General features: G+C 44.2%; 2 protein-coding genes across 5 annotated transcripts in view; both read right to left on the reverse strand.

The window, feature by feature from the left end:
* Positions 1–12400, reverse strand: part of PSEN1 (presenilin 1) — an 80264-nt gene extending 67864 nt beyond the window's left edge. The window contains exons 1-3 of one of the 4 annotated variants that reach the window (XM_062181101.1): positions 12290–12400; positions 2825–2906; positions 2595–2734 (exon numbers count right to left, since the gene is read on the reverse strand). In XM_062181101.1, coding sequence (XP_062037085.1) covers positions 2595–2681 — 87 coding nt within the window. In that variant the 5' untranslated portion in view covers positions 2682–2734; positions 2825–2906; positions 12290–12400. Of the gene's footprint in view, positions 1–2594; positions 2735–2824; positions 2907–11013; positions 11143–12285 lie in introns of those variants that run through there. The other 3 variants (XM_062181103.1, XM_062181100.1, XM_062181102.1) reach the window with 3 other exon arrangements.
* Positions 12401–19543: 7143 nt separating this feature from the next.
* The window catches only part of RBM25 (RNA binding motif protein 25), a 68232-nt gene continuing 60099 nt past the window's right edge, over positions 19544–27676 (reverse strand). Inside the window, exons 18-19 of the mRNA XM_062181822.1 lie at positions 26429–26476; positions 19544–23193 (exon numbers count right to left, since the gene is read on the reverse strand). Of these exons, the coding sequence (XP_062037806.1) occupies positions 23101–23193; positions 26429–26476 (141 nt within the window). The 3' untranslated portion in view covers positions 19544–23100. The remainder of the gene's footprint in view (positions 23194–26428; positions 26477–27676) is intronic.

Below are 27676 nucleotides of genomic sequence, written 5' to 3' on the forward strand. Positions count from 1 at the left end.
ACTCTGTTATCATTTTCTGTATTAATCAGCTTTTTGTCACTATAACTTAATATCTAAAACAAGCTACTTACGAAGGAAGGAGGTTTGTTGTGGCTCACAGTTGTGGAGGTTCACAGCGCCAACAGGGGGTTTACTGGGGGTTGTATTGGTTTAGTCATCTAGTAGAGGCCAGAGGATGGCAATGGGCAGAGTATGTGCAGAGAAAGTATCACATATGGTGAGCCAGGAAGCAGAGCAAGAACAGCTGGGCCCAACTCAGGCTCTTACAGCCAACCGTCTCCTAAGAACTCTCTCTCCATGTACACTTAGTACAGGATCAATGAGTAATAGAAACAGAAGTAGCATCAAAATAATCTTCAGAAACAACCAGGTCTTCACAGCCGATAGGACCTCAAAGCTTAATAAAGCTGGGTGGTAAGTACATGGGTGCTTACTATTTGCCATACTTTTCTATATATGCTTAAATACTGCACAACACAAATTCCAGAAATAAATATTTGAATTTTAAGAAAAACAGTATTTTCAGCTCTCTACTTTTATAAAACTTCAAATATTTTCACTGTGAATAATACACAGTATTATACACAGTAGCCCATAAAAGGAAAACCTACTTTCTGGGCCATCGTGACCCATTACTTATCTGCTAAGAACTGAAGAAACGAAGCCCTGGACAATATTTGACCTTTGGAACAAGAAAAATGCTCTAGATATTATCTTCAATATATACATTATCTAACAATATATGACTGCAACAGTACTTCAAGTTACACAAAGAAATCAATTGAATAAAAAGGACTTGATTAGTCAAATCAATAATTATTTTAATTTTACTATATGTCTGATAGGTTAACCAACAATTTTAATTCTATTTTCTTGAAAACGAAGAGTCCATTTTCTGGAACATTTAGTCTCAGGTAAACTGAGAGAGCTGGTGAACTTCTGGTAACATCAAAACTTTTTTTAGCTGGACAAGAATTTTGAGATTATCTAGCAAATCACCTAATTTTATGGATGAGAAAAGTGAAGACTCTTTAATAAAACTTCGCTGTACGAAGGAAACTTCCAGGCCATCTTGTGCTCTAGTTCAATTGCTCACTCCATGGACTAGCCCTTCTACAGCTACAGCTAGAGGCCCTTCCAGTCTGTTGCTTTTTTTTTAATTATTATCTATTTGGAGACAAAAAGAAAAAGAGAGGGTATGTCCCCCCATTGCTGGTTCACTCTCCAGTGTCTACAATGATGGGAGCTGGACCAGGACGGAGGCCATGAACGAGGAACACAATCCAGGTCTCCTGCACAGGCAGCAGGAACCCAGCTACTGAAGCCATCACTGCTGTTTCCCAGGGTCCGTACTGGCAGAAAGCTGGAGTGGCTTATCAAACGCAGGTACTGATGCAGGATGCCAGTGTCTTAACGGCTAGGTTAAACACCTGCTCTCTTTCAGCATTTAGTGATTGTTTTTAGTGACAAACACACACTAACCCACAAGGCAGTTCCTGCTCTTTCAGACACACAACAATTTTGATAAAATTATTTTTACTAATCTGGAACCTGTTTCCTGGTAGTTTCCACCACTTTTCCAAGTATTGCCCTTTGGTTCCTTTTTTTTTTTTTTTTTTTTAAGATTTATTTATTTGAAAGACAGAGTCACAGAGAGAGGTACAGAGAGAGAGGTCCCCCATCTGCCAGCTCACTCCCCAGATGGCCGCAACAGCCAGAGCCATGCCAATCAGAAGCCAGGAGCCAGGAGCCTCCTCCGGGTTTCCCACATGGGTACACGGACCCAGAGACCTGGGCCATCCTCCACTGCCTTCTCAGGCCATAGCAGAGAGCTGGATCGGAAGAGGAACAGCCAGGACTAGAGCCAGCGCCCACATAGGGGTTGCCAGCGCTTCAGGCCAGGGCTTTAACCCGCTGCACCACAGCGCTGGCCCCTGCCTGTGGTTCTAACAAAGGAAAGTCTGACACCTCTATCCTCATATGCAGCCTGCAGTTTATAGCTGGCCTACATTTTCCTCCATTTGGGCTCCAGCCCTAAAAATCCCATCAACTCTCCAGTCAGGCCTTCTGTGGAGTCCAGGGCCGCAGGTCCCTCTGATTTCCATGTGAGCAGCTGGTGACAGTCTCTGCTTCATGCCACAGGGTACATCCCCTGCCTGATTCCCTCCTGTGAACTTGAAGAACTTTTACACTTAGCCTTGTATTGTGCAATCACTCTGTCAATAAATACTTACTGAACGCTGTTAGGACTACACTAGGTACTGGAAAAATTAAACAACATGTATTCAGCCTATAGAAGAATAAGAGAAAGATAGTTAAATAATAAACAAAGTGAATCATGGGAAGCTGGAGAGGGCATCAATCCTGAAGATGATGTCCAAGCCAGGGAGGAACTGGATCAAAACCCATGTGTTAAACTGTGTTGTGTCTTCCAGACCCAAAAGGCACAATGCTCTACCCTCAAAGGTCAGCAAACATAAACCTGCTAAAGCACAGAACGCTTACTCAGGCCCCTCGGCATCTGTCGGAGGTGAGGAGGGGCAATCACTGAGTCCACAGGACGGCAGGGGGCATTTCAGAAACGGACACTGTACCTGGCTACGTACAGTATTGCTCAGGTGGTTGTCCTCAGACATCTGTGCATTCTGGAAGTAGGACAACGGTGCAGGCAACTCTGTCATTGGAGCAACAGTACGGAAATACTTTTTCACAGAAAACAAAGCCTCTGGGGGTGCTGAAAGGGAAAAAATATAGAACTTTGCATATTATGATTATACTTCTATTTTTAAACACTTTCACAAATCACACTCATCAGGAAACAAACCTTTCTTTCATGTGATCTCCCCCAGGCCCAGCTGTCTAAGGACTTCACAGGCTGCTGTCAGTGGCAGGCTCCCAGATCAAGTCTGAAATAAGATTTAATAAGATTTTTATTTTAAAGATTTATTTATTTATTTATTTTGAAAGAGCTACAAAGAGAGAGAGAGAGACTGGGGGTGGGGGAGCACAGGGAGGTATCTTCATCTGCTAGCTCATTCCCTGCAAGGGCCAGAGCTGAGCCAGGCTGAAGCCAGGAGCTTCATCCAGGTCTCCCACGTGGCTGGCAGGGGCCCAAGTACTTGGGCCATCTTCTGCAACTTTCCCCAGGCCATTAGCAAAGAGCTGTATCTGAAGTGGAGCACCGGGATGTGAACTGGCACCACTGGCAGCGGCTACACCACAACACTGGCCCCTGAAATAAGATTTTATCAGCTCACACAGAGTTGGTCAAATCCTAGGAAATCCATCACACCAATTATATACTCATAAGACCAATTTGTAAAGAAGAAATGTATCACGACCTTCAACTAACTGGTAAATTTATTGTTAGCTCAAGGCATCTCTGGCAATGAGATCTACTTGACATGCCAAATATTTTATTTTTAAATTACTTATTTAATTTTATTTGAAAGGAACAGCAACTGAGAGATATGGCGTAGAAAGGGGAGGAGGAGGGAGGGGGAAGAGGAAGAGCAGGAGAGGAAGAGAGGGAGAGGGAGAGAGGAGGGGGGGAGAAGGAGGGAGGGAGGGAAGGATACTCTACTGATTCACTCCCCAAATGCACGTATCAGCCAGGGCTGAGCCAGGAGCCCAGAACCCATTAAAACTATTCCTGCTGCCTCCCAGGATGTGGATAAACAGAAAGCTAAGATCAGAAACAGAGCTGGAACTTGAACCCAGGCACTCCAACATGTGACACAGGCATCCCAACCAATATCTTAACTGTTGTGCCAAACACTGTCCTGCCAAATATTTCCAAATACAAAGATATAAAATGACTTTAGATTCATAGCACAGCAAGCTGAATTATCTTAGCAATATTCTCTTCAACTCTTCTCTTCTTATGCTGACCAATCCAACTTAATTTTTATATCTCCAGAAAATTGATTTAGTGCTTTTAATTTTGTAAAATTCTATCATCTCATTTTATTCTTATCACATCACAAGGCAGAGTGAACAGGAAAACCGATCTATTTACAAAAGTAGAGGGAACACAGGGCAGTTCAGCGACTCGCTGAAGAGCACAGCTGGGCAGAGCAGCATGGGCCTCTGCCCCCAGGCCTCCAGCATCATCTTTGTGTCCCGCACCACCCCCAAGGACAGACCTGACCATCTCTCAGCTCCTCCTCCTGGGAGTGATGCTCCCCTGCGCCTGGCCAAATATTTACGACTTCGACTCTTCCTTTTCATACAAAGTGTTCGGAAATATAGAAGGGAAAAATCTTTTTACATAGCTAGTAGTATTCTATTAACATATAATATCAAAAATACTACATAAAAAAAGTATTTTGTCAATGTCCTATTTCATTTTCACTTTTAACTTCTGGACCCTCTACACTCTGAAATATTTCATATTTTTCTTCTAATGATTTTCCTTTAAAGACAAAGAGTGCAGTGGGCATTTAGCTTAACAGTTAAAATGCTGGTTGGACATCTACACATCCTATCAGAATGCCTGGATCCGGTTCCTGTCTCTGGTTCCTGTTAGTGTACACCTTGGGTGGCAGTGGTGACAGCACAAGTAGCTGAGTTCCTACCACCCATGTGGGACTCTTGGATTGGGTCCCAAACTCCCGGTTTTGGCCAGGCCCAGTCCTGGCTGTTTTGAGCATCTTAGTAGTAAACTAGTTCACATTTGACAGACAACAGAAAGACATATTGCAATTTTTTCCTCTAGTAAAGGTATCAAGTTCAAATTAATCCTTAATTTCCTATATTTGAATCATTCAAATTATGACAAACTGTTAATCAAGGTAGCCTTCCCTTCTATTCCACAAGTCTGAACACCATGGCCATCCTCCTCTTCCCCTCATCTTCACGCCACAGTCCACTGACATGAGATCAGGGAACTGCAAATTGATGTGAATTAATGTAAATTTGTTTAAAAACTAAAGTAAATTTTTTAAAAAGAGAAATTTATTTCTTCATTTTGAAAGAGCTACAGAGAGAGAGGGGGAGAGACACAGAGAGCTTCTATCTGCTGGTTCACTCCTCAAAAATGGCTGCAACAATCGGGGCTGGGCCAGGCCAAAGCCAGGAGTTTCATCTGGGTCTCCCACATGGGTGCAGGGGCCAAACACGTAGACCATCTTCCACTGCTTTTCCCAGGTATCAGCAGGGAGCCAGATTGGAAGTGGAGCAGCCAAGCCATGAACCAGTGCCCATACAGGATGCTGACATTGCTGGTGGCAGCTTAACCCGCTATGCCACAGTGCCAGCCCCTAAATAAAGCAAATTAAAAATACAAATAGAAACTATAGCTCCTTTTTTTTCCTTTTTTTTTTTTTTGTCTTTTTTATTTTTTTCCCTTTTTCAAAAGTATTATTCATTTGAAAGGCAGAGTGACTCACAGACACAGGAAAAAGAGAGACCTTCCTTCTGTGGGTTCACTCCCTGAGCACTGGAAACAGCCAGAGCTGGGCCAGGCTGAAGCCCGGAGCCAGGAACTCATCCAGGTCTCCCACAGCAGCAGGAACCCAGGTATTCAGGCCATCATCTGCTGCCTCCCAAGTACACTGGCAGGAAGCTGGTTCGGAAGAGCACAGTAGCCGAGACTCAAACCAGGCATTCCAATAGATGTAGATGTCCCAACCAGCAGCGTAACCTGTTACGCCACAATGCCTGCCCCTTTTTCTGTTTTGAAACTTCTTTTTAAATTAATTTGAGAGAGACAGAGTGATGCCCCATGTGTTGGTTCACTCCCTGGATGCTTGCAATGGCCAGGGCCAACATGGAAATTGTTAACTCAAACCAGGTGTTCCACATGGGTGGCCGGAATCAATTACTCAGGCCATCACTTCTGCCTCCCATTTGCAGAAAACATCATCTGAAGCTGGACTCAGGAACCAGAGTCAGGAGTCAAATCCAGGCATGTCGATGTGGGAAGCCAGCAACTTAACTGCTAAACACCTGCTCCAGAGACAACAGGTTTATTAACTGGGAGAATGGATATGGATTCTAGGGGATGGGTAATGTTCTGTTTCTTGATCTGGTTGTTAGTTACAAAGGAGTTTCAGTTTGTGAATTTCCCTGAGCTGTATTCCTGTGATCTGACCTATGCACATTTTCTTATCATATTTCAACTAAAACTTCAAATGGATTTTTGTGAGCATATTTATGGTTATTACTTTGATCTTCTCTCCTTTTTTCTGAAAGGAAGAGAGACAAGAGACAGGAAGATCTGTCATCTGTTGGTTCATTACCCAAAAGCCTACAACAGCCAGGGCTAGGCCAGGCCAAAGCCAGGAGCCCAAAAATCAATCCCTGTCGCCCGCATGGGTGCAGAGACCCAAGTATTTGAGCCACCACCTGCTACCTCCCACGATCTGCATTGGCAGGAAGCTGGAAGTGCAATGGGACCTAAACTGAGATGCTTAAAATCGAAATGTGGGCTCCAGCAGTGCCTTCATGATCGTGCCAAACATCTACCCCAGTCCTGTCTTTTAACAGATATAATTTAGACTTGGCAATACAGGGCAGAGCTTTTGACAAAGCAGTTAAGTTGCCACTAGGGACATCCACGGCCCACATGCAGCTTCCTGCTACTGTGCATTCTGGGAGGCCTAGACTCGGTTCTGGGTTCTTGGCTTCAGCCCTGGCCCAGCCCCATCTGCTGCAAACACCTGGGGAGTGAATCTCTGCCTCCCCCCCCCCCCCCGCACCTTGCTCTGCCTTTCAAATAAATGAACTTCAAAAGTTTCAATTAAAAAAGATTTGAGGGGCCGGTGTTGTGGCACGGTTAAGCCACTGCTTGAGATGTCGGTGTCCCATATCGGAGCACCTGGCTGTTCTGCTTCCAATTTACTAAAGTACCTGGGAAAGCAGAAGACAGTCCAGGTACCTGGGCCCCTCTGGGAGACTTGGGTGGAGTTACAGGCTCCTGGTTTCCATTTGGCCCAACCCTGGCTGTTGCAGCCATGTGGGGAGTAAACCAGTGGATGGAAGCTCACTCTCTCTGTGGCTCCCTCTCCCTCAGTAACTCTGCCTTTCAAATAAATAAATAAATCTTAAAAAAAAGAATAAGCTATAATAAAAGTCTGATCATCTTAATTTAAATAGTTTCTATTTTTACCCTTACACTCATAGAATCTATTCAACTATTACAAGAAACCATACAGGGGCCGGTGCTGTGGTGTGTAGGCTAAGCTCTGCCTCTGCCGGCGACACTGGCATCCCATATGGGCACCGGTTCATATCCTGGCTGCTCCTCTTCTCATCTAGTTCTCTGCTTATGGCCTGGGAAAGCAGTGGAAGACAGCCCAGGTGCTTGGGCCCTGCACCTGTGTGGGAGACCCGGAAGAAACACCTGCCTTCAGATTGGCTCAGGGAGAGTGAACCAGCAGATGGATATCTCTATCTCTTGCGCTTGCTTGCTTGCTCGCTCGCTCTCTCTCTCTCTGTCTTTCCCTCTCTGTAACTCTACCATTCAAATTAATTAAAAAAAAAAAAAAAAAGGAACCATACAAACTGGTCATCATCATCACACTGGAGCTTTCTCGCACAAAACCAGTAAGAAGCATCAACTCCAATACTATTTTCAAAGTTCTTTTCATACCATTTATTCCATGTGATTTTTTTTTTGAAGACTTATTTATTGTTTTGAAAGTCAGAGTTACAGAGGAAGAAGCAGAGACAGAGATCTTCCATCTATTGGTTCACTCCCCAAATGGCCACAATGGCCAGAGCTGGGGACTGGTCTGAAGCCAGAAGCTTCCTCCAGGTCTCCCACATGGGTGGCAGCAGCCTCAGTACATGGGCCATCTTCTGCTGCCTTCCCAGACACATTAGCAGGGAGCTGGATCAGAAGTGGAGCAGCTGGGACCAGACTCAGCGCCTACATGGGATGCCAACACTGCAGGCAGCAGCTTAACCTACTGCGCCACAATGCAGACCCCTCCATATGATTGTTAAAATTTAAAAAAAAAAAAAAAAGAAAAATCACTTAAGAAAAGTGATCTGGAGCCAGCGCTGTGGTGCAACAGGTTAACGCCCTGGCCTGAAGCGCTGGCATCCCAGATGGCCGCTGGTTCGAGACCCGGCTGCTCTACTTCCAATCGAGCTCTCTGCTGTGGCCTGGGAAAGCAGTAAAGGACGGCCTGGGTCCTTGGGCCCCTGCACCCGCGTGGGGGACCTGGAAGAAGCTCCTGGCTTCGGCTGGGCTCAGATCCGGTCATTATGGCCAATTGGGGAGTGAACCATCAGATGCAGGACCTCTCTCTCCTTCTCTCTCTGTGTGTAACTCTTTCAAATAAATAAATTGAAAGACAGACAGACAGAAAAGACAGCAATCTGTATTCATACGTTTTTAAAAACTCAGGAAAGGTGAAGGAATTTGCCTGTGCCAGTTACGGAGCAGGTGAATAACAATGCTGGTCCCAGAACCCAGGTCTTCTGACACCATCCCAGTTCTCCAGTTCACCCAGAGAAATCTCATGCCTGGTAACACACACACAATACACAAAGAAACAGACAAAGCCGGAGTTGATTTTAGTGCAGCAATGGCTGAAAACAACTGATGATTGCATGGAGAAGATCAATGACCCACTGTTCAGGCAGTGTGGCAAGACACTATTGGACTTCATAGCATTCCCAGCTGAGCCCTGTGAACACCAGGATTCAGCTGCTGGGGTGGGGGGGCGGGGAGCTTCATGTCCATGTGACCCAGAATGCAGAGGGAGTGGGGGTCCGGACACAAGTAAATTTTGGTGTGCCTGCTCTTAGTTACTGCTGAAGACCCACAGAGCACAACATGTGAATTCACGGCCATCCACTTCCTTTCCCTCATCACATCTGCTCAATAATACTTTTTTTTTTTTCCAATTCTTGCTCAAAAGGAAAAAAGACATCCTTTTCTGATGGGCAAGCAGCATTGCTTTTTATTACAAAAAGACACACATACACACCCACACACCTCACAAGGACTACAGGTAATCTCAAAGCTTAGATGTGAACAGAAAATTCTGTCTAACCAGAAAAATCTTCTAACCAAGGGCACTTCCCAGAGGATCACAGGAGCAATGTTCAGAATCTCAAGACAAATTTACTAAACATCCCACCCGAGGAAGCACCTCCAGAAAGGTACATTTTCTCCTCTTCCCACCCTCAGGTAACAAACCTCAAGCTGCTAACAATGCCATTTTCTTTCTCCGCTCTCCCAGAGGTAAAGGTAAATGACATCTGCACTCCACAGAAACACCTTCGTGAGACTGTCCAGCACAAGAGGCTGTGGCCTCCCTGAGGTCTGGAAGCCGTCTGACTGGTGCTCCCTGAGAAAACTCCTCAGAGTATTTTCTGCTGCACCTGAGGTGTAAAGGTAAGAGGTTTAAAGTGCAAAACGCGCCTGTGACACTCTCTCTACAAAGGGATTTCCTCAGCCTTGGGTTCCTTTGACAGCTTCTCCCTGGTCAGGCAGCCCGGTGTGGATTATGGGGATGAGCTGGGAAAGCCCCTACTGGAGTTTGTAAAGGCTCCCATCCAACAGGAAATGTAATCTAATTCTAAACTGCCTTCTGTAATTGAAATACACAGCACAGAGATAACCTGAATTACCCACTGGAGGGATACAGCCTGGAAAGAGTCCTTTGATTCTGGAGAGATCAGCAGCAAGCCACTTCCCCGGCCCTACAAGGAGAGGCTTTTGGAAACCGGTAGATGCTAAAAAGAGCAATAGTGCTGCACCTTATTTGGTGATTTTTCCTTCCTTCCATCCCACTCCATCTCTGTGAACCATCTGTGGTAGAGCAGATTATTATTCAGCAGATACTGCTTCCCCCAGCATTCCCCAGGGAGAACTGTACAGTGCACTCTCCACACACTCAGGCTCCGCATCCCTGGATTCAACCAATCACAGACTGAAAACCTCTGAGAGGAGGGGAGAACTGCATCTGTACTACACATGTGTGAGCTTTCTATTCCTGTCACTGTTCCTTTAACGATATGGTACAGCAGCGATCCACACAGCACTGACAACGTATTAGGTGCTGTAAATAAACTAGAGATGGTTTAGAGTATACTCCAGAGGATGTGTAGGTTACATGCAAATACTGTGACTTTTAGAGAGTGACTTGAGTTCCTCAGATCGTGGCATCTGCAGGGATCCTGGAAACAATGCTGTTATGATGCCGAGGGCCAACCTGCACTTCTCTCCAGTGACTTTGGGCTGGGGTCTAAGACCTGCTTTTGGCCTCAAGGGGGGAGCAGTCGACTACTCACCCAGTCTTTGGGCACAGCCACACTTCCTGCTTTGGCCAGTGTGATCTTAGCAGATGTGGCACAAGCAGACACTGAAGTTACACCTGTGCAGTTGGCTTTGCCTTGGTTACACCTTGAGAAGAGCTTACTGTGGGTAGCTACTGCCCACCAGGCCTGGGCCCCAGAAAAGCATATGCAAATCAGAATTGTCCCAGCTGATCCACACACCTACACCTGGAAGCAGAGTCTGAGTGAGAAGAAACGCGTGAAGGAGCTGACTTGGGAGATCTGTTATGTAGAGTTACTGTAGCAACTTCTTTTTAAATACTGATTATGTTGGCTGGCAAAATGAAGATGAACAAAGACCTTCAGTTACAAATCCAGATCCCTTATCTCAAACCCTTAGGACCAAATGTATTTAGAATTTAATTTTGTTTTTAAGTTTCTGTAAAGGTAATATGACACAAATACCATGTTATACCATATGATTATAGGGCCCCTGAGGGGTCTTAGAATCACAAAATCAAACCCATTATTAAATCTATACAAAGTCTTAAATTACATAAAAACTATAAGTAGGTTAAGGTCAGACTTTGCTGTCAAATTAGTTCTGAAAAACCTTTTCAGTATTCAGATTTCTGAATGGAGACTACAGTCCTGTATTACCAAACTCTGTTAACTTCAGTAACTCTGAAAACAAGGTATAGCCCAAGCCACTGTCTCAAACCCTCTGTGGAAATGGTTAGAATACAATTAATTTTCGATGAAAACATGACTACTTACACCTTATTAATTTGTAAGGCACTGCTCATACTCAGCATTGCCTGTGTTCTTTCTTTTGCGCTGAATCAACTTAAACAAGGAACCTGGAAAATACCCTTTAACCAACACAGTGTTTCTTGGGTTTCTTCTGTTTAACCAGGCACTGTAACAGGTGCTAGCGATAATATGGAATCAGATTTCTTCTGCTTCTGTCTACTGAAAAGAGTTTACTATGGGGGAAAAGACAAATGAGTAAATTTTTATAATGATTACATGTTGAAATAAAAGCACATTGGATATACGGGGTTAAATAAAATACATTATCCAAATTAATTATACCTGGTTGTTGTTACGTTTTAAAACTGCGTTGATTAGAAAGTCCCAAACGAACATTATAGCTCACATTCTATTTCTACTGGGCAGGGCTGCTCTAAATGTCGGGTTTCTTGCTACATCAGGCCGAATGCTGAGACTCCCGGGCACTGCACTGTTGGGGTCCTCCTCCTGCCCCGCTCATTCTCCCCCATTCTGAATGTCCCAGGTGTCTGTCCCTGGCCTCCGCCCCTCCTGCTTCCATATCAATAGTAGATCCACCGAGGTGACTCACGGTTGCACCTGCTGCTGGCACTGCCAGACCACTTCCTCGTAGCTCTTCCCTCCCTGAGGGCCTCGCCCACTCGCCCCACTCCAAACCTCCCAGGCAGCTCCCTCCGCGTCCCCCGGCTGGCTGCCGGCTCTGCTCGCGTCTCTGCGCCTGGCCGAGCCCGTGCCAGCACCGCACCCCGAGCTCACCGCACCTCACCCAGAGGGTGCCAAAGTCCTGCCTCTACTCACAGGTTCAAAGCTCTCGGCCCCGCCGCGCCGGCCACGGAGGGACCCGGAGGGGGGGCGGGCGCACGGCCGCGCTCCCCGCCCGCGCCGTCCACAGCAGGGCCCCTGGCCTCCGGACCAGGGCACGCGGCGCCGTTTCAGCCGTTGCTCAAGCAGCCCCAGCCCCCGGCGCTTCCTCTTTCCCGCTCCACTCCAGGCTGGACGGTCACTGCCGGCCCACGGCACCTGCGCCCCCAGATGCCGGCCCGTCAGGACCAAGCCTCCCGAAGGGACGGCCCCCCGCGCTCCCCCAGCCGGGCTCGTCCGTGTCCTCCCGGCCGCGCCGCGCCCCGCCCCTCATCCTCGGGGACACCGGCTCCGCGGCCCGGCCGGCGACAGAAGACCTCCCCACCGCGCCCGGCCGCCCGAGTCCGCGCCGACTCAGACACGCCCTCCTCTACCCCCGGGCTCCCCGCCACGAACCTACGCTTTTCCCGCCGCCGCCGCCGCCGTCCGCTCGCAACCCAGGTTCCTGCCCGAGCAGCCGCTGTTTTGTTTCCGCGGTGAAACCTCGGCCCCCGGTGCTGGCCGGCGCAGGCCCCGCCCCGCAGGACTCACCGGTGTCGTCATTTCCGGCTCTGGCGTCGTTGGCGGACGGCCCAGGCGGGCGGGCCCTGTCGGAGGGGCGGAGCCAGCATGAAGGAGGCGGAGCTTCCGCCGGTCCGCGCGGGCTGCCAGGGCTGGGGGTCCGCTTCTGGCACCGGGAGCTACCTGCCGGGAGGGCTGGCCTGGGGCTCCGAGACTGCGCTAGCGCTGAGGACGGAGGTTTCTGCAAGAGCTTGGGCCGGCGTCTGCTTCTCCTGGCCCCTTGTTAACTCCAACGTCTCTAATTTCTATATGCTAGCTAGTTGTAGTTTTTCAGAATGAGAGCCAGCCACATCACAGTTAAGGAAGTGCTCACTGAAATTGCTAATACCTGAATCCCCTTCCTCCACTCCGACTCTGAACCACTGATGAGAGGAAAACCTGAGAAATGCTGGACTCGAGGGCTCCTAGTTTGAGCCCCGTGGTGTTCCTAGATGGTAATCATTTAGAAAGCAGAAAACGGAGTCTGTTGTCGTTCAGATTTATTTATTTGAAAGAGAGTTACACACAGAGAGAGGTCTTCCATCCGTTGGTTCACTCCGCAATGGCAGGAGCTGGGCTGATCTGAAGCCAGGAGCCAGGTGCTTCTTCCAGGTCTCCCACATGGCTACAGGGCTCCAAGCACTAAGGCCACCTGCTGCTGCTTTCCCAGGGCATTAGGAGGGAGCTGGATCGGGAACGGAGCAGCCCGGACTCGAACTGGTGCCCATATGGGATGCTGGCACGAAAGGTGGAGGCTTTACCTGTTATGGCCCAGCGCCGGCCCATGGTGTCTTATTTTTTAATGATGTCTCATTCACAGTGGGTGATTGGGCACTTGGATCTTGCACCCGCCAGACCCAGCGATCACGCAGCACACCACACTCATAGGCTCACCTGGAAAGTCAAACGTGAACACTGCCGCACTACACAGTGGGAAACACTCTCACCAGGACCTGGAAAGCTAAAGATGAAACTTAATAACATGGCATCTTTAAGTTCCTTTTACATTTCTTTTCCGAGATACTCCTTCACACTCCTGATCGATCAATCCCGCACCCCTTCTCCTCCTCGTCCTCTCAGTCCTGCTCCAGTGCATGGACAGAACAAGTTTAATTTATTAGAAAGGCAGAGAGAGAAACACAGAGATCTCATATCTTCTGGTTCAATCCCCAAATGCCCCTAGCAGCCAGGGCTGAGCCAGGCTGAAGCTGGAAGCCGAGTTTTCCACGTGGGCAGCAGGATGTCTACTTGAGCCACCACTTCCCAACATGCCAGTTAGCAGGACAGGAACCAGGCACTCTGGGTGTGGGCTGTGGGCATCTGAAGCTGCGTGTGACCCACTGGGCCAAACACTTACACCAGACCTCAACACCCAACAGCTTCATATGGAAGAACAGAAGTAATCTTTTCCATTATCCAAAGAAAAGACAAGTTAGGGGTGTAAAGAATTGATCAAAGATACCTTTTTTCCTTATTTTTATTTACTTATTTATTTATTGACAGGCAGAGTGGGTAGTGAGAGAGACAGAGAGAAAGGTCTTCCTTTTCCATTGGTTCACACCCCCCCCCCCAATGGCCGCTGCGAATGGCGCGCTGCAACTGGTGCACCACACTGATCCGAAGCCAGGCGCCAGGTGCTTCTCCTGGTCTCCCACGCGGGTGCAGGGCCCAAGGACTTAGGTCATCCTCCACTGCCTTCTCGGGCCACAGCAGAGAGCTGGACTGGAAGAGGAGCAACCGGGACAGAATCCGGCGCCCCAACCTGGACTAGAACCCGGGGTGCCGGAGCCACAGGCAGATGATTAGCCTAGTGAGCCGTGGTGCCAGCCCCAAAGATATCTTTTTAATATCCTCACACCCCCTTGAATCCTTAAACATCATAAGACTAGGGATTTTTGCCTGCTTGCTCACCTATATGAATTTATTACATATTGATAACAGTATATATTTTTCAATATATGTGTTAAACAAGCAACAAGCTAAAACTCATATGCTTATTTGAAGCTAGTTGAACCCCTTTGCTATGTGCTAATAAGAGAATGTTTTAAAATGATGTCAAGGGACTGGCGCTGTGGTGCAGCAGGTAAAGCTGCCGCGTGCAGTGCTGGCATTCCATATGGGCTCTGGTTCAAGACCCAGCTGCTCCAGTTCTGATCCAGCTCTCTGCTATGGTATGGGAAAGCAATAGAAGATGGCCCAAGTCCTTGGGCTCCTACACCCATGTGGGAGACCTGGAAGAAGCTCCTGCTTCCTGGCTTCAGATCAGCGCAGCTCCGGCCATTGTGGCCAACTGGGGAGTGAACCAGTGCATGGAAGACCTCTCTCCCTCTCTCTCTGCCTCTCCTCTGTGTAACTCTGACTTTCAAATAAATAAATAAATCTTTTTTTAAAAAAATGTCAAATTATCATTAGAACAATCTCAAAAATTGTGTGTAAAAACATTCATGAGATGTTTATATAGCAGAAAGTGGAAAGCTAAATATGCTACAAAAAGTCGTGGTCCACTCCCTCTTCAGAATATTAAATTTTTTAAAGATTTATTTTATTTATTTAAAAGAGTTACAGAGAGAGAGAGAGAGAGAGAGAGAGAGAGGTCCTTCATACCCTGGTTCACTCCCCAACTGGCCACAACAGCCGGAGCTGCACCCATCCAAAGCCAGGAGCCAGGAGCTTCTTCCAGGTCTTCCACGCTGGTGCAGGAGCCTAAGGACGTGGGCCATCTACTACTGCCTTCCCAGGACATTGCACAGAGCTGGATCGGAAGTGGATCATATGGGATGCCGGCACTGCAGGCGGCGGCTTTACCTGCTACTCCACAGCGCCTGCCCCAGAAAAATATTAAATTTATTCATAGTAACTGTGGAATAGAAATTTATATTTTATTAAGTGAAAAAAGACATGAGAGTTCTATTTATATTGAATGTCAAAACAGACCTGTTGAAAAAGAGATGTTCGATAAAAAGCAGTGACTGTGAATAACTATAGCACACATGATTTTATTCCCCAATTTTGTGCAGCCTTTCATTGGTTTAGCACTGTGAACAGTCAGGGTACACCAAACAGCTAGCAACACACTAAGAAAGAGATAAAAGAACCAAGTGAAGAAAATATCTCAGACACCAAGGAAAAGATCCCAAGTAGTGAGGAATATCCATCGTGCTAAACTAAGGTATAGCCTCTTAAAAAAAAAAAAAGATTTATTTCTTTGAAAGGCAAAGTTTACAGGAAGAGGGAGAGACATAGAGATCTTACATCCACTAGTTCACTCCACAGTTGGCCACAATGGCTGGAGCTGGCGCCAGGAGTTTCTACTGGGTCTCCCATGTGGATGCAGGAACCCAGGAACTTGGGCCATCCTCTGCTGCTTTCCCAGGTGCATTAGCAGGGAGCTGGATCAGAAGTGGAGCAGTTAGGCACTTTTACAGGATGCTGGCATCACAAACAGCAGATTTACCTGCTATGCCACAACACTGGCCCCTAAGGTATAGCCTCGTACAAGGCCAATTTCATTTTTCTTTTTTTTTTTTTTCTTTAGTAAATATAAATTTCCAAAGTACAGTTTATGGATTACAATGGCTTTACAAGGCCAATTTCTCATTTGGGCTGTCACCAGTCACCAGCTGGCAGACTAGTGAGATACAAACTAAAAAAGGAAGAGGCTTGAGAAATTTGGAACGCACATATCCAAGGGTATCAAAAGTTCATGGAAAACGTGTATGATGAAAAAAATATACATAAACTTAAAATTTCATTCCTCTGGTCGGCGCCGCAACTCACTAGGCTAATCCTCTGCCTGTGGCGCCGGCACCCCGGGTTCTAGTCCCAGTTGGGGCGCCAGATTGTGTCCTGGTTGCTCCTCTTCCAGGCCAGCTCTCTGCTGTGGCCCGGGAGTGCAGTGCAGGATGGCCCAAGTGCTTGGGCCCTGCACCCCATGGGAGACTAGAAGCACCTGGCTCTTGGCTTCGGATCAGCGCAGTGCACCGGCCGTGGCACGCCGGCCGCAGCGGCCATTGGAGGGTGAACCAACGGCAAAGGAAGACCTTTCTCTCTGTCTCTCTCGCTCACTGTCCACTCTGCTGTCAAAAAATAAAATAAAATAAAAATAAAAAAATAAAATATTTGAGGCTAGCGCTGCAGTGTAGCCAGTAAAGGCACCACCTTCAGTGCCAGCATTCCATGTGGGTGCCAGTTCGAGTTCCAGCTGCTCCACTTCTGATATGTGTGTATATATATATACACACATATATATATACACACATATATATATACACACATATATATGTATATATACACATATGCACATATATACGTATATGTGTATGCACACACATATAAGTGTATATATATATATATATATATATTATGTATTTTATTTATTTGAAAGAGTGACAGGGAAACACACAAGAAAGATCTTCCATCTGCTGGTTCACTCCCCCAAAAGGCCACAATAGTCAGGACTGGGCTAGGCTTAAGCCAGGCGCCAGATCTCCTTCCAGGTCTCCCACATGGATGGCAGGGGCCCAAGCATGTGGGCCATCCTCTGCTGCCTTCCCAGGCCCATAAGCAGGAACTGGATCTGAAGCAGAGCAGCCAGGACTCAAATTGGACTCTGACATGGGATGCCAGCATACCAAGCAGTAGTTGCACATTTGTGTGTTTTTTGTTTTGTTTTTTTTTTTTTGACAGGCAGAGTGGACTGTGAGAGAGAGAAAGGTCTTCCTTTGCCGTTGGTTCACTCTCCAATGGCAGCCGCGGCCAGCACACCACACTGACCCGGAGGCAGGAGCCACGTGCTTCTCCTGGTCTCCCATGGGGTGCAGGGCCCAAGCACTTGGGCCATCTTCCACTGCCCTCCTGGGCCTCAAGTAAATAAATTTTTAAAGAAAACAAAACAAAACAAAACAAGAAAGTGGCTGGCGCCGCAGCTCAACAGGTTGATCCCACGCCTAGCGGCGCCAGCACACCGGGTTCTAGTTCCTGTCGGGGTGCTGGATTCTGTCCCGGCTGCTCCTCTTCCAGGCCAGCTCTCTGCTGTGGCCCGGGAAGGCAGTGGAGGATGGCCCAAGTGCTTGGGCCCTGCACCCCATGGGAGACCAGGAGAAGCACCTAGCTCCTGCCTTCGGGTCAGCATGGTGCGCCGGCCGCGGCGGGTGAACCAACAGCAAAGGAAGACCTTTCTCTCGGTCTCTCTCACTGTCCACTCTGTCAAAAAAAAAAAAAAAAAAATTTTTTTTTTTTAATTTACTTGAAAGCAGAGTTAGAGAGACAGAGAGAGATGCAGGTTGGTCTTCCATCCGCTAGTTCACCCCCCAAGTTGGCAACAACGGCCGGAGCTGCACCCATCCAAAGGAAGGAGGCAGTAGTTTCTTTGGGTGCTGGGGCCCAAGGACTTGGGACATATTCTACTGCTTTCCCAGGCCAGAGAGAGGTGGATCAGAAGTGGACCAGCTGGGACTTGAATCAGCACCCATATGGGATGGCGGCAGCTTTACTGGCTATGCCACAGCACTGGCCCCACCCACTTATTTCCAGCCTTTGTTTCCAAATATGTATCACTGTTAAAGGCCTGATTAACCCTTCTTAACTGAGGACGAAGACCCTTTTCTTTCTTTTTTTTAAAGATTTTTTGGAGAGGCAGAGTTACAGAGAGAGGAGAAACAGAGAGAGGTCTTCCAATTGCAGGTTCACTCCCCAAATGGCCACAATGGTTGGAGCTGGGCCAATCCAAAGCCAGGAGCTTCTTCAGGGTCTCCCATGTAGGTTCAGGGGCCCACCGATTTGGGCCATTCTCCGCTGCTTTCTCAGGCTCACTAGCAGGGAGCTGCATGGGAAGTGGAGCAGCCATATTCAGACTGATGCCCATTTGCGATACTGGTGGCAAAGGCAGACTTAACCAACCACACCAGTGTTGGCCCGACCAAAAGAGCAGAGGAAGAGACATTATCTATATTGGTTCATACCCCCAAATGCCCACACCAGTTAAGTCTGGGCCAGGCCAAAGTCGGGCACTCTGACACCCACACCAGATCCTCTTATTTAGAATCTTGCTTCAGTAAGACATTCAACAAAATTAAAATACAATTATCTATAACTTTCAAATCTACAGTAACTAATCCAGACCTCTTTACCAGTGTACAGTTTTACCAACACTGTAAAACTGGAAAAAAAAAACAAAACCCTTCATTTTTATTTTTTTGACAGGCAGAGTAGACAGAGAGAGACAGAAAAGTCTTCCTTTTCCGTTGGTTCACCCCCCAACAGCCGCTGAGGCCAGTGTGCTATGGCCGGCGCACCGCGCTGATCCAAAGTCAAGAGCAGGTGCTTCTCTGGGACTCCCATGTTGGTGCAGGGCCCAAGGACTTGGGCCATCCTCCACTGCACTCCCGGGCCATAGCAGAGCTGGACTGGAAGAGGAGAAACCGGGATAGAATCTGGCGCCTCGACTGGACTAGAACCGGGTGTGCCGGTGTTGCAGATGGAGGATTAGCCCATTGAGCCGTGGCACCGGCTGAACCCTTCATTTTGGACTCCACATTGTAAAGTGGTCTGTTTTCCTTTGGGGAAAAAAATTACCCTTAAACTCACAGTACTTTGCTTCAGGAAAGATTCCATAGAAAATTCCTATATTCTGTCGGCATTTTATCATTTTTAAAGATTTGGAAGAGAGAAAGAGAAAGAGAGAGATGGATCTGCAGTGCCAGGGTTCCATACGGGCGCCAGTTCAAGTTCTCGCTGCTCTACTTCCTATCCAGCTCTCTGCTATGGTCCAAGTCTTTGGGCCCCAGCACCCACGTGGGAGACCCGCAAGAAGCTTCTGGCTCTTGGCTTCGGATCAGCCCAGCTCTGGCCACTGCGGCCATCTGGATAATGAACCATCACACAGAAGACCTCTTTCTCTCTCTCTGCCTTTCAAATAAATAAATAAATCTTTTTTAAAAAGGTCACATTTTCAATAGCGTGAGCTTCAATGACTAAATGTACAACATACAGCAAAACTGGAGTTTGGCGTCTAAGCAGCTCCGATTCTGTGCTTGAGCATCTAAATTATCTACCCAACTAATATGTGATGTGACTCAGTGGACAGACTGAGGAGCACCAGTTAATTCAAACAACACAGCTTGGAAAGAATTTTTATTCATTTTTGTTTATAGAAATTTTCTTTTTTTTGAGTATTTTAATTATTATTCCTAATTTGGCTTTCATGACTCAGTAAATGAAACACACAGAAAGGCAAGCAATCAAGTACAAATAGACAAACATAAATATTGCAATAATTTACCATAGTCACATGTGAAAAGAATCTATCAGTCTAATCTAACTATAAACTCACTTTGGTCTATGGTATGAATGTGATATTAATAGCTTCTGGGTCTAAAGTGTATTCTATTCCCATTTCCTTCTTGACACCCAGACTACTTGCTTGGGATTCTTTCTCATACCCTCTTATCTCCAACGGCATTTACAAATCTATTTCATGTTTGCTAACAAACTGTTCTTGAATTTCATACTGTTAACAGAAGGCTGAAATATAAAGAGGAAAAACCTGTAACCATTTGACATAAAACCTTTCAGCAGTTCTTGGGTATTAATTTGTGACATCCATAGAACTTATCAGAAAAAGTTGACCACACAGGTATCATATAAACATCATATACCTGCTTACTCTTACTTGTATTTAAAAATTATTACTTTATATGAAGAGAGAGAAAAATGAAGGATATAGTGCTCAGTTCAATTTAGCTCTTAAGCCCAATGTTTTCTCAGTTTGTGCACCAGATCTGGTATTACTATCTGATGAATAAATGAAACAGTACTATCCACATACTCACTACTTTAAACCAATGTATAGGAGCGAAGCACTATGGTAAGATCCCAATTAAGAACCAAAGTTTTCTTAAGTAGAAAACTTCAGGGGCTGGCTAGAATTAAAGCCTGTTAGGGCTGTTCTCACACATCAGTGTGGAAGACTACTTTATGTTAATAAATGTAACATAATATGAATATTCGCCTTAAAAATGTTCTTCTCTTTAAAAGTCTACTTTTTATAAAAGCTGCATTTGTGTAGTCTGTCAGGATAAAGTAATTCTGAAGTGACACATGAAAGTGTCAAAGTGTAGTACTTTCAGCAGTTATTGTTAGCATTGCCTGGGTCAATACCTCAGACCACACCCCAGGCCTCTAAATCTTTAATTCTGTTTTAACATCCCCTCCCCCCGCGACGTGATTCAGGTGCACACTTAAGTTTATACTTACCTTTCCTCCTTGTACATATATGTACATATTTAAAACTACATTATTTTTAGGGTCAAATAAGGAAATGCTTTGTAGTTTTCTAACTGCCGAATCAAGAATGGTTAAGACTTCCAAACAATTTATTATAACAACCTGAACAGACAATATGAACCCAGAGTTTCTAAACTGAGGATGTCTCAGCTTATATAAAGAAAGCCTAGACAGTTAATAGGTTTAATAGAAACTTCTTATGTGTATTTTCCCAAATACTAGAATACACCAGTTTATACACGTCCAACTCTTTATATGGAATTTGGAAAAACAATAAACTCTGAAAACCTACAGGTTCATCATGAAGCCAACAGTTGATGTGAACTGGCATTAGGCTATTCATTTCATTGTCCTGACTCTAATCACTTTGACCATTTAGACTCCACTGAAGAAATCTTAGTATGTGAACTGGGGTCCTGCCAAAAACCTCCCTGGAGGTTTTCAGATAAGCTGTAAAAGATAAGTCAAACTCAAAGAGAAGGGAACAGCAAGGGAAATGAAACCTACTTCATCTTCATGCTATCAGCTGCTAAATAACAAAACCTAGTATGTCTTAGAAGTACTAACTATACAGTAAGTTAAGAAAAAGCAGAGGCATAATAAACTGCTCAAATAAGGTCTGAGATTGGTTGGGGGACTGAATCTAAGGATTGACTAGAAAGTAAGTTTGTAAATGGCAAGGGGCATCTTCCTGAGATTTTCCCTTGAGAAACCAGAATGTAAAAGTTACAACACTATATATAGAGGTATTTCCATAGATGCATATTAGATTCTTCCAAAATAAAGTAAATGGCCTCTTTGACCTTCTGATAACAAGTCATAAAAATCCAGTCCATAAAAAATTCAGCCCATACTTTTAAGTTTTCTAGTATGCACCACACAATTTCAACATGATGCCATTTATTTACAAGAAGCTCAAAGAATGAGTCCCCAAGATCAAATATATACATTTTTAATATTTGAAATATTTACATAATGGAACCATGTCATGGTTCAAATTTAAGAACAGTATTTCCAAATGTCCTCTCAAGATGTGTATAAAAAAAAGTAATTCAAGCTCACAGATTTTTCTAACAGGCCAATTTTCATATTTCTTCAAAGAAATACTCAGGCATGGAAACAGCTCCACCTAATTTGTTTTAAGAACTATTTGAAACTTGATACATTTTCAGGTTAATTTTGCTCCCTAGTGTAAATTCTGACGTATCATGAACAAAGCCCCAGGTATGTCTCCAAGCACCAGTCTGTTTTTAAACTTTGATGAAGAGGGATAAAAATTAGTAGTTGGTAACTGCCCTGAATGATTTACTTTATCTTTGGAAATAAGATGTAAACTTTATAAATTGTCAAGCTGAAATCCTACTGTTTTGTCAAACTCTCCTAATCTGAAAACTTGCCTAATTTTATATTTTGCTTTTATAAAGGTTTCTTCTCACTTAGCATTCAGAATGAAGTGTTGTTGTTGTTGTTTTAAACAAAAGGGTATATAAAAATTAAACTAAGGCAAATTAGTGCAAAAAAATAATTAAATAAAACTCTCCAGAATTCTAAGATCTGCCCCATTCCTAGGCAATGAAATTATGAGGGAAAAACACTAAGATCCACACTCCTTTAAAAGAGAAGGTGAAGCAGCCAGCCATCAACAGGGAAATCCCCTCCTGTCAGTAAACTGTTGCTCACCACAGAGGAATACCAAGATCTGAGAAACCAACAAACTTAATTATACTAGACATTTGGGTTGGCACAGTATCACCTTCCTTGACAACTCTATTCTTCAGTTAGGAAATGCTAAAGGGACACTACCAAAGCAAATTAGGGAAAAGAAAACTTTTACACATACATTCACACGAATACATCCACACAGAGATATAATAGGAATGGATTGTCTAACTTCGCATTCTAAATTCAAATTCCATGCCTTCAGGACGGCTTCAGGACGGCTTGCCACTTTTGATCAAAGGAGGGGTAGGAGTGTGGGTCTAACGGATATGATTGGTATTCAATCAAAATTGTTCATGTAAGTTCCTGTATAGCACAATTCAACATTAAGTGAAATTCTGCAAAAGAACTGGGGAGTCATTTTAATATTTACAAGGAATAAATCAGCAGAACAAGATTATATGAGATAGGCTGTGTACAGCAGTTGCTTATAAAACATACCAGTTATCTGTACCTGGTGAGTATAAAGAGAACCAAGGATTCAGGTGACTTTACAACCAATGGAGTACACAGGGCACCAACAAATTAGAGCGCAAAAAAATTCACATTTTTCTACATAAAAAAAATTACAGATCTCACAAATATCTCTGAAGACAAAGAAAAATCCAAAGTCCTTTGAAGAGTGGGAAAGAAGAAATCTGAAATGGAACTCCAAATGTCAAAGAGTTTTTACTTCACAAGACCAATTTTCTTGGCTTCTGTCTCATATATCAATAATCTCCACATTTTGACTATAAAAACTTCAGCTTCTTCATCAAGTACCTACAAGAGAAAAGACATGTAACACACATAAGACAACAACCATCAGCATCTGTCCACAGTGATGAGTATAGAAGAGGTTTTTATTTATTTACACCACATTTAGTCCCACTACAGTAAGTTAAAGGAAATCTGGCTCATGTGAGAAATGTATTACATAGCACACATAAAATACAAAACAGCTCATTCAGTAATCCCATGGCTTACAAACACTGAGAATCCATATTTTATTCTAACTTCTACTTATGAATTTTAATTTCAGATATAAATGCATTTATAATTATTTGGCAAAACTACTTCCAAAGAAAAGCAAATGTTTACCATAAAAAAAAAAGTTAATTCAGTAAGAACTAAATATATAACCACCTAACAACTTAATACAAAGTATCTCTTTTATCCATCAAACCAATTTTACAATCTCATCTAACATTTAGTAAGGACTTATATAAAGGACACTGAATCAAACATAAATGGGAATATATGTAAAACATTTAACATTGTGTTTGGGGTACAATTTAATCAACACCATCCTCATTACAGGGAACAAGACTGCTGACAAACATTTTTTCCATTGGAAGACAAATAAACCAAATTATCCGCCAATCAACTTTTGAGTTGAGTGCCACTCGTGCTCTCACCCCACGCTTTTATCCTCTACACTACGGTTGCTGTGAGTGGAAGTGAGTTACCTAGCTTCCTACAAAAGGAGGCATTTGTGACTGAACTCGAGAACATCACTGCATTAGTGGAATGTGACCTCCTTGTGCAGGTCATCATAAAGACAGCTGACAGCAGAAATGCAGAGAACTGATCTCTAGCCAAAGTTGTTAGTTTCAAATCCTATTTCTACCTCTTTGGTATGTGTCTTTGACTGGGTTACTTAACATCACTGAATCGAAGCCTCTTCATCTGTAAATTGGAGGAAATGTCGCTACATTGCAGGAACAAGTACTACTGCTGACTAAAGGAGTCAACATGTATTGAGTGCTCTGAACATAAATGTTAAGTACCCAAAAGAAGCCAATGAGAAATTTCTCTCAATTTCTCAATGATGGAAACTACACATCCAGAAATGACCCGGCTTCAAAACTATATGGTGGGGCCAGTGCTGTGAAATAGCGGGTAAAGCCACCACCTGCAGTGCTGGCATCCTATTTGGACACCGGTTCAAGTCCCAACTGCTCCACTTCCTATCCAGCTCTCTGTTATGGCCTGGGAAAACAGAAGATGGCCCAAGTCCGTGGGACCCCACACCTGCGTGGAAGACCCGAAAGAAGCTCCTGGCTTTGGATTGGCCTAGCTCTGGCTGTTGCAGCCATCTGGGGAGTCAACCAGTGGATGGAAGCCCTCTCTCTCTCTCTCTCTCTGCCTCTCTGTAAATTTGCCTTTCAAATGAATAAATAAATATTAAAAAAAAAAAAAAACACACAAAAACTATATGGTACCACTAATTCAAATGGAAGTCATAGTTCAGAAACAATACATGGGCACAAAATGAAACCAAAGTTTATTAATTCACTACAATGAGAAAAGGTATAGTTTGGAACAGTTCTATTTTCAGCAAGAGTGAAATACTGCTTGAGTTAAAAACTGGATCTTATTTATTCAAATAACATTCAGAAGGCCCATGAGCTTTTACCAGAGCTGTTTGACCCACTTCAATCAACAATGAGTCAGAAAAAGAGTACTTAATTATACTCCAAATATCAAACCATCTCAACAGATGAAAGTAGATTAACTGTGACACCACATAAAATCTTCAGACTGAGATTGCAACTCTGACAAGCTCAAAATCTAGGACACTGACTTAAAAAAAAAAAAAAAATTCTTCACTCAGGTCTAACCACAACACCCTCACTCTACTCCAAGGATAGCTTTACAAAGGCTGGAAGCTCATGAGATTTCAGAATCTATCCCAAGGACTGAGATCTATTCATCTTTCTCTTTTCCTTTGCGGTTATGCATTCTAGAGGCAACAAATGTTTCACAAATGTTTTATTAGGAATTCTAATCAGTAACTGCATTAAGCTGGGTAGACTTAAGAAAACAAATGTTACCTGACTTTAGACATCATACAGGGCCTAGACACACACATCTTGACAGCAAAACTCATTTTGTAACCCAAAGTCCCACTATGCACGTCTTTGGCTTCAGCTGAAAATGCCAAGTTCTCCCAAGTCACTGATCCTCACAGACCATGCCTGAAGTTTCTTCTTTCTCCCTGACTCACCATCCCATTGTTCCTTCCTCACTCTGCCCTTTGACCCCTATTCCAGTTTATACTCACTACCCACAGTTTCTTTAATTTGACTTTATCTTCTTGCCCTAATAGAAATCATGGATTATTCTCCAGAATCCCTGACCTCCTTAAAGCCTTCTCAAGAGGCTCCCCACTCCAAGTAAGAGACTGTTGAATCTTCAAGGTCCCTATTCTTGTAAAGAATGTTTCCTGGAAGTCCATGACATCTCACTATGCCACGCTTGTTACTGCAACATTACCTAAGTGAATGCTCTGGTACCTGGTTCCAGTACTTCACTTCAATCCCTGTTTCAACACCCAAGCACTGCCCATGACAATAGCTTGTACCATGTCACCATATGGACTGAAGCACCACTTAAAATCTTAAACTTTCACATTCTGAAATCAGCTCTCTTATCAGTTGTTCTAATCCATCACATTTCCCACACCTCCTCTGGAATCACGGGTCTTTAATTCGTTCTCACCATAAGCTCTATTCAGGTATTATTTACTGGTCTAACTTGAAGCTCATACTTCAATTATTTTATCATCTTTACCATCAATTCTCTTCTCTCTCCTTTTTCTCATTAAAACCATAGGTTAACACATGCAACCAGTAACTCCAATCCAACCTTAAATCAAATTGTGGATTTGATACCTAAGACCCAACAGACAGCTATCCAAACAACAAAAGTTATATACACATTAATGTATGACTGAATCCAGGATTTCTGTTTATATGCACAAACAACAGATGGAGGGAAGGATAAAGACAGGACTGGTGAGGAGAAAAAAACCATTTTTATGTATTGGGTAATGACATCTTGCTGTGAGTGACATGAACCTCTTTTAATGCATATTCTAATTTTAATTGAAGTCTATATAGTTTCTGGAATCAATATATGCAGAGAATGAACCCGCTTCATTAATTTCATTCAGAAATCAGGTTGTTGACAAAGATATTAAAGTTTAATTAATGACAGTGAATTTCTAACTTACCATGGCAACATCATCTAAAATGCTCTGAGGTGAACTATGAGCCATAACCTAAAGAAAACAAATATTTCGTCATGTTCAAAATAAACAAAAACCTAGCAACATAGACAATAAATTTTAAAATACAAATCCTCAAGCTGGCATAGAACTCTCCTATGGCTTAAGGATGACCTCTCTATAATTTTTTTTTAAGAGAGCAGACTTCAAGGAAACAGTGGGTGATCAGGTCAGGTAGGAGCTGACTACTGTTCTTGATAAACTTTTTAAATTTTGAAATCTTGGGGCTGGTGCTGTGGTGTAGCAGGTAAAGCCACTGTCTGCAGTGCCAGTATCACTTATGGGCGCCAGTTCAAATCCCAGTTGCTCCACTTCTGATTCAGCTCTCTGCTATGGCCTGGAAAAGCAGTAGAAGATGGCCCAAGTCTTTGGGCCCCTGCTACCATGTAGGAGACCCAGAAGAAGCTCCTGGCTCCTGGCTTCGGATCAGTGCAGCTCCAGCTGTGCGGCCAATTGGGGAGTGAACCAGTGGATGGAAGATTTCTCTCTCTCTGCTTCTTCTTCTCTGTTTAACTCTGACTTTCAAATAAATAAATAAATCTTCAAAATTTTTTTTGAAATCTTAATCCCTACAATGTCTGTTTCTTAATTTTAAGTCAAACTTTACTTACACAGAGTTTCAAGTGACAGTAATAAGAGGGCGCCTTAAATTTGATCTTCACAATATTGTAAATATGGCACACAACTACACTTTCTCAGAAATATGGTGCCTATACCATGTGATTGTTCTTAAAAGATTGTGCTTTCAGAAGACAATGGAAGGATAAGATAACCCTTAGTGGTTAGGAGGATGGAATTTAAAGGCTAGATTCTATTACTTCTTGTATGCAAGGCCTTCAAAGTTCCTGGAAAATGCACATTGTGAAAAAACTACGCATGAGTTTAAAAGTTTTTCCATAAAAATAAATGTAAAATACATTAATGATATGAATAATAAAATATAAATAATAATCTCCTTTGCCAAGGCAGAGAAACACTGAAGGAGAAACAGAGATCTTTGTTCTGCTGTTTCACTTCCCAAATGGACATAAGAGCTGGTTCTAGCCCAGAATTCAATCCAGGTCTCCCAGTTCGGTGGCAGGGGCTCAAGTACTACTACCTCCAGGGTGTGATTTAGCAGAAAGCAGAACTGGGACTTGAACCCAGATACACTGATATGGGATGCAGACTGAAGGAGCATCTCAATCATTACGT

Source organism: Lepus europaeus, chromosome 22, assembly GCF_033115175.1.
Source record: "Lepus europaeus isolate LE1 chromosome 22, mLepTim1.pri, whole genome shotgun sequence".
In the NCBI taxonomy this organism is placed as follows: Eukaryota; Metazoa; Chordata; class Mammalia; order Lagomorpha; family Leporidae; genus Lepus; species Lepus europaeus.